General features: G+C 41.8%; 2 protein-coding genes across 2 annotated transcripts; both read left to right on the forward strand.

Moving 5' to 3' along the window:
* On the forward strand, positions 1-1947 carry CSUI_010629 (uncharacterized protein). Its single transcript, XM_068070732.1, has one exon. The coding sequence runs from the start codon at positions 8-10 to the stop codon at positions 401-403; it is 396 nt and encodes a 131-aa protein (XP_067917290.1). The 5' UTR covers positions 1-7; the 3' UTR covers positions 404-1947.
* A 2270-nt stretch (positions 1948-4217) lies between these two features.
* CSUI_010630 (uncharacterized protein) lies at positions 4218-6186 on the forward strand. The gene has a single exon (XM_068070733.1). It carries the CDS (start codon positions 5097-5099, stop codon positions 5403-5405), a length of 309 nt encoding a protein of 102 aa, XP_067917291.1. The 5' UTR covers positions 4218-5096; the 3' UTR covers positions 5406-6186.
* Positions 6187-7003: the final 817 nt, after the last annotated feature.

Here is a 7003-nt window from a genome sequence, read left to right on the forward strand (position 1 = left end):
CATATCTATGTATATACACATATCTTCTGTATATGAATATAGGTACGTATACGATTATAATGAAGTCTTTTTCCTACTTGGAAAAGTTGTTCGAAGCCTTCTAGGGGAAGAAAGCAAATGTGGCGAAACGGGTCTACGCGTCTTTAAGAGAAAAGTTGTATCGATTGTCTTTGCAGCGGTCTCAGGGGTATTCATAGACTACGCGCTCTCTCATCCGAGACTGTCTTATAGTCCGAGTGGTATGGTCTACTCGATTTACCTGTCTATGTATGTAGCTGTGTGTAATGTATTTGTAATCTATCTTTTCGTATGCTGTAAGAAAGAAAAGGAAGAAGACTGCTCGAAGAAAAGAAGACAAAAGAGCGAGGGTGCCTGCTCCCAAGAAGAGATAGATTCAAGATAGACAGATACATTACAGCTAGATAGATTAAAGATAGACGGGCAGATAGAATGAAGATAGATAGAGAGATAAATAGAGAGATAGCTGCAGGTCAAGAGATGCTGGATTTCATCTTTGTCTCCACCAGGCGTCTCAGCGATCATTCAGAAAGGTTTGTACGTATATGTATATGTATGTCTATGTATACATAAACATACATATATCTATACATGCAGTAAGTTTGTTAAAGGCTTGAGAGGGGTAGAGATAGGGATATTTTCCTAACTGGGTGAGTATCGATGGCTAGCTATCTTTCTTTGTTGTGATGAACTTCTTTCGGCGCTTGGTGTAGAGGCAGAAAGAGAGTCAATAATAGAGATTTCTTCTTATTCTTCTTTCTCCATCTCCTAGGGCTTCGCTCGACGTTTCTTCAAGTGTAAAGCAAAAGAAGATTAAGAAGATAGAGAGAGAGAAGGTCGAGTTTAATAGAAGGGAGCAGTAGATATAAAGTGGCTGGTGTATTTATGCTTAAACAATCTTTCTCTTCTTGTTCCTCTTCTCTCAAGTCGTCTTCTTTCGTTGTCAATGCAGTCTAGGGAATGAATGAAGTGGCTTCATTAGCTCATATCATCGCAGTAGAAAAAGAAGAAAAAGAACATAACTGATGTACATACATACATATATATACATATATATACATATATAGACATACATACATAGACATACATACATGTATCTATATAAATGTATATATACATCGCTAGCAAATAAGACAGAGGAATTTTCCTTCAGTAAAGAGACTGTATTTGAAAAGACGAAGATCTGTTATATAGAGAGACACGTACATAGACGTATTATGCATATGGTCAACGGTGTTGGCTAGGTGTATGTACACCTCATTTGATGAGATGTGTATGTGTTCCCATCTTTTATTTGGTAAACCTTTTCAAGACATTCTTTCTCCGCTCTCCTTATCGATGGCACCAATTGCAACTCAAGTATCGATACTCTTGTCTTCCTTTTCTTTTCTTGCAATTTCTTTACGTCTTCTTGAAGTCTGGAACACTGCGACGGCCTCCTCCGAGAGAAAAGAAAATTCTTATGCTTGAACTACAAGCGAAGCTACACTTGATTTGACGATATCTGTCTTGAATAGGGAATAAGACAGAGGGAGAAAGAATGAAAGAAAGAAGAAGAGAAGAGAGAAAGGAAAGAAGGTGTGTCGCTTCTTTTCTCTTCTTTTCTATCTTCACCATAAACGACCATACCGATCACTTCAGCCTCTTATCAAAAGAGATGTACTGAGAGGCATATTCTGTCTTTATCAGCCTTGTCTCACTTCTTTTTCTCTTCCTCTTCTTTAGTGTGTTTCTTTTCTTTCGTGGCTACAGTGAAGATTTAGGATATCTTCTTATCTCTCTATCTATCTGTCTCTATGCCGGTTTACCGAACCCATCGACACAGGCCCTGCTTCTCGTTCTCTGGAAAGCGAGCGAGCGAGCTAGAAATCTTCTTATCGAAGAACCTGACTTTCTTCACTCAACCTCTGATTCTTCCCTATTCTTGTTCATTTCTGAACCTTCACTTTCTTTCTTTCTTTTGTGTCTTTCTTTGGTCGACTTCCCTCCATCGTGAAAGAATGGGGTTCTCGGCTTCATAGAAGAAAGACTTCATGTGTCTCGTCTTCTTTCGATGAGGGGATTCATCTCTCTACTCGCACCCTCATCATGGAGATATAGATAGATAGATGCTCTCATCGTATCAGAGAATGAAGGCATGTGCATGCATGCAAACAACTCTTTAGCTCACTGCGTAGAGGGAAGTAGGTTTGGTAAAGGATAGAAGTCTCGAAGAGGATTTGTATGAGAGAGGAAGAAGACACCTTGATTTGATTGGATAGATGCCTAGAATACAAGAAGAGAAAGAAGGGGAAAACAAGATGGAGCTAGGGTGTACATACACCTGAAAAAGTGGAGGTCACACTGTAGGTGTGTGGTTTGTTGGTAAAGAAGAGCAAAAGAAGATTGAAGAGAAAGAATTCTCTATCTTCGAGATTTTCTTAAAACGGTCAGTCTCTCTTTTGTTTGGTATATGGCCTGATAGGCTGAGGGCCGGCAGTAGTTAGCGCTTGTCATCTGGACGTTCATTCCTGAGGTGTATATACACCTCATCTTTGAATAACTTGGCATGGCCTTCGTCACCAAAGGACTACTAAGCATGAGCATACATGAGGAAATTCTAGTTGTATCAATACTAAACAGATATCAATTTCCCTTCTTAGCATGATAAATGGCGACGTCTCTCGAAATGTCCTTCTCCTCGGCAATCTTGTCTCATCTATGGATAATCCGCCATACGTCCGTCCCTTTCCACTTTCTTCTTCATCTTTTGGTCATTTTACTTGAACGTGACAGAAGACAAGAGAGCGAGTAATGGACGTCAATCGGGGTACCTCACCTGATAGTGAAGGAAGAAAGGAACATTTTCAAGAAAAAGGAAGAAAGAAACGATAACGAAAGAGTGTCTGTCTTCTTATTCGAAGGAACAAACCGGAGAGGAGGAACAGAGGGAATAGCTACCTGGCCACACTGGTCTAGGTTTCTGTTGTGAAAAGGACAGAATTCATTGCCTCGATCTTTCTATCTATCTTTCTTTCTTAGGAGTACCTCATTATTATTCTTCTTCTTCTTCTCGGTTGCTTTGACTCTGTACAACGGAGATAGAGAATAGGATTGGCGGTACCTCCCCTATATGGTAAGGTCTTCTCGTCTTAAAGATGCAGAGAAAGGAAAGAAAGTCTACACATTTTACGAATAAGACAAGGAAGAAGCGCAGGGTTTCCTTGTTCTATTCTCTTCAAGTAAGAGTACGACTAGGTAGATCGACAACCTTTCATCGAAAAGAGAGGACTAAAGCGAAGGTGTCCCTCCCCCGCAACTATCCAAACACGAGCCGTGCACCAAGCTAGCAGGTTATTCATATTCAAGAAGATCGAAAAGACCAGCCTTTAGTTAAAAGAGAATCGACCACAGGAATATCAAACGAGAAAGACAAGAAAGAGGATACATGTGTCCTCTTCATGAAAAGGTTCGTCGAGACAGTTTCATACGTAGGCTTCCTGAAGGTGCTCTTCTTCCCTTTGGATGAACGGAGAGGACAAGCGGTGGTGTGTATGATCGAGAATCCTCTCTCAGATCAGCTTACCGGTAGGACGAGAAAAGAAGAAGAAAAGAGAAGCCGGAGATATGATAAACTTCTAGCTCATAAGCGTTCGAAACAAAGAAAGACATCTCATCTTTCTGTGGATGGGTAAAGAACAGATTCTATCTCATACTGGTCTGCGTTAGTTCACTCTTCTCCTCCCCCAGCTTCACTCTTCGATAGATAGAAAGAGGACAGAAATAAAGAAGGAATAAGAATTGTCTGCGTTTCTTCATTGATAATTCAAACAAACCAGTGAAGTATCCATCGTAGGGGAAACAGAGAAAAGGAAAGAGGGCAGGAATTAAATCACTGAATGCGTTTGCCGGGAATCGAACCCGGGTCACCTCGATGGCAACGAGGTATTCTACCACTAGACCACAAACGCGTCAAAGGCTCTTCAAGTGTACATACACCCTGTGATGAGCTGTACGTACACATCGTGATCCAGGTGTGCGGTGTGCAGTAGATAAGGAACCGATTGAGTTTGTCTCTGTCCTCTTCCCTGTGTTGGTCAGTTTCGTGTCTTTCCTCGTGCAGTACTCCTTGCTGCTGAAACTTCCAAACTCCCCTGGCTCAGAAGGATAAAGTAGATTTATCTACACCAGCAAGTACACAGATGCAACTGAAAGGCCACGATACTTCTCTCTCTCTCTCTCTCCCTCCCGCCTCTCTCTCTCCCATTCTCCTCCCGCCTTGTTCAAGTCACGATCTATCAGCCACGTGGGCATCGACTTTTCTTCTTCTTCTTCTTCTGTCTACCCCCAAGAGCTGGGAAGGCTGTCGTTATTCCTCGCGTTGTTCTCTCTCTTCTTTCTTACATCTCTTTGCTTTTTCCGACTTTTACATAACTTCTTCTTTCTTTTTCTTTCTCATAAAAAGACTTCAGTAGAAAGCAATCGAGGTATTCGAAACGTGTAAAAGGGGAGATTAGATGGGAGAGAAGTTCTCTTCACTTCCCGAGAGAGAAATCGCAGAAAGAAGAGAAGGAAGATGAAGTGTGCGACGATAGTCTAGTGTATTTGTTTTCGTCCTGTCGTTCTATGACAAGGGAGAAAAAGAGTTAAGATCCTTCTGAACGGTTCTTCTACTTCCTCTTCAGCCTTCCATTTCCTCCTCCTTTTCTCTTTACTAGGACTTGTAGACTTTTGCAATTGTATCGAACCTTGTTTCATTTCCCTCCTCGGTTTCTCTTCATTGCTTACTAGGCATTCTCTTTCTTCTTCTACATCTTCTTTGTCTCCATCTTTCTTTTTTCCTTTTCCTCCCTCGCTCTTTCTCTCTCGTATGAGAAGTTCTTGTTTCTTTCCTCCTTCTTCTTCTTGCTTTCCTCCAATTTTACGTCGATCGTAGTCTAGAGAATGAACGACACCCATACACTTGTCAAATTCTCTCTCTCTTCTTCGTTTCTTTCCTTCTCTTCTTTCTTTTCGCCCCCCCCCCCGTCCTTCTCCTTTTCTTTTTCCTACTTACCTTCGTTAGAGCCATCTATCATCAGGTGTACATACACCTAGATATGTCGAGCCGGAGAAGTCGTTCTTTCTCCATTTTCTTCTGCATTTCTTCGGAGGACATCTCGGGCCTTAATTGTTTTCCTTCATTCATAGTGACTTCTGTGTATTTTCATCATTTTATACTCCATCCTCTCCTTCTCCTCTTTTCTTTTCTTTCCTTCATCTTATCTCCCATCCTTTTCATTTTTCTACATCTGCAGGTCTCCATCCTCCTCTCACGGAAGATCACATCTCTCTCTCTCTCTCCAACTGTCTACATCTTTACTCTGCGTCTACGAATCTCCCGAAGCGCCTACTGTAAAAGTACATAAGGCCTGTAGTCACATACGTATCTATCTATATGTGATCTCACTCTGACCTGTGTATCATCTATCTATTCATCTATATTGACTGATATAGACGTATACACCCTCTTTCTCTTTCTATATGCCCCTAAGATTTATGGATCTACTTCCCGTCTGACGGGGAGGAACAAGTCGATAAAGGAAAGAAATGGCGTGAATTTCTTCATTACATAGGAAACATCTCGGGAGAGGTGTACGGACGAAGAAAGCCATATCCGTCTTTATCTCTCTCTCTTTCTCCCTCTCTCTTTTTTCTTCTCTTCTCGCCTTTCTTTTCTTTTCTCCTATTAACGTTCCACCCCCGTGTGACTTAGAAAGAACCCTAGATGTCTGTTTAACTTCTCTCCTTCTTCTTTTCCTCTCCCCATTAGCTATATACAGGTCTCTCTTCTTCACTACACCTGACCTTTCTATCCTTTTCTTCCTTCCTTCCTTCTATTCTCGTCACATCTCTCCTTCCTCGTCGAAGAATAGAAGGGAAGACAGGAGGAGAGAAGGTGCCCATTCTCTCTGACTCTTCAACCCCCACTATGGAGCCCTTGCATAAGCCTCACCTCTCTCCTTCTTCTTCTCCCCTCTCATCCTCTTCTTCTTTTCCGAGAGAGAATGACCCTACTACAGGGGATTTTATCGATGTGCTTGGCTTCCCGGAGACCGACAGTGCAGAAGAAAGAAGTGCGAAAGAAGCGCAGTGGAGAAGGCTTCTCAATACATGGAAAAGAGATAGAACACCCCACTCGTCACCACAACTCTCTTCTGGTAAGAATCCATAGAAAGAAGGACAGTTTGTCTCTCGGCGGAGACAATCCTTCTCGCGTAAGAGAAGGAAAGCTCTTCAGTCTATCATGTCTTTCTCTTGGACGTTCTTCCGTATGGATAGCAGTTGCATCTCTAGCTGGTAATTCCTCTTTCTCTCTCTGTCTCTGGATTAGGGACATGTGCCTATGTGACGGTGTGTATATTCGTGTGCCTGCGTATCTCTCTATGGGTAGCGAGGGGGCACATGCATAAGAAGGATTGATAGAGTTACTCTCTCACATACACACGTAGATATGTAGACCTAACTATACCTATACATCTCTATCTCTCTCTCTAGATATATATACATATTCATATATACATTGATATACCTACCTACGCACCCCGGTAGAGACGCATTTCCTTGAAATGAACCCCTCGTTACGTCTACGCATCTAGGGGAAGTACCAAGAAAGCTATCTATCTACCTATCTATCTCCAATCTATCTATCTATCTTTAATCTGTCTATCTATCTATACATTGTTATCTTCTCTATCGGCAATCTCTGCAATCTACCCAGGTGTCTGTACACCGTGTGAGGGCTTGCATGGTGTGTGACATATAGCACTGACTTTGCTTCGACGAAACAGATGGATTAAACATGGAGGAGATCCCTTCATCGAGAAAGCTTCCCCCCCTTTGTGTTTCTCCATTACTCACTCTTCTTTCTTTCTTTCTTTCTTTCTTTCTTTCTTTCTTTCTTTCTTTCTTTCTTTCTTTCTTTCTTTCTTTCTTTCTTGACTTTTGGTTTGGGTTACCTCACGTC

This window comes from Cystoisospora suis (assembly GCF_002600585.1).
Source record: "Cystoisospora suis strain Wien I chromosome Unknown contig_7898, whole genome shotgun sequence".
NCBI classification, from domain to species: domain Eukaryota; phylum Apicomplexa; class Conoidasida; order Eucoccidiorida; family Sarcocystidae; genus Cystoisospora; species Cystoisospora suis.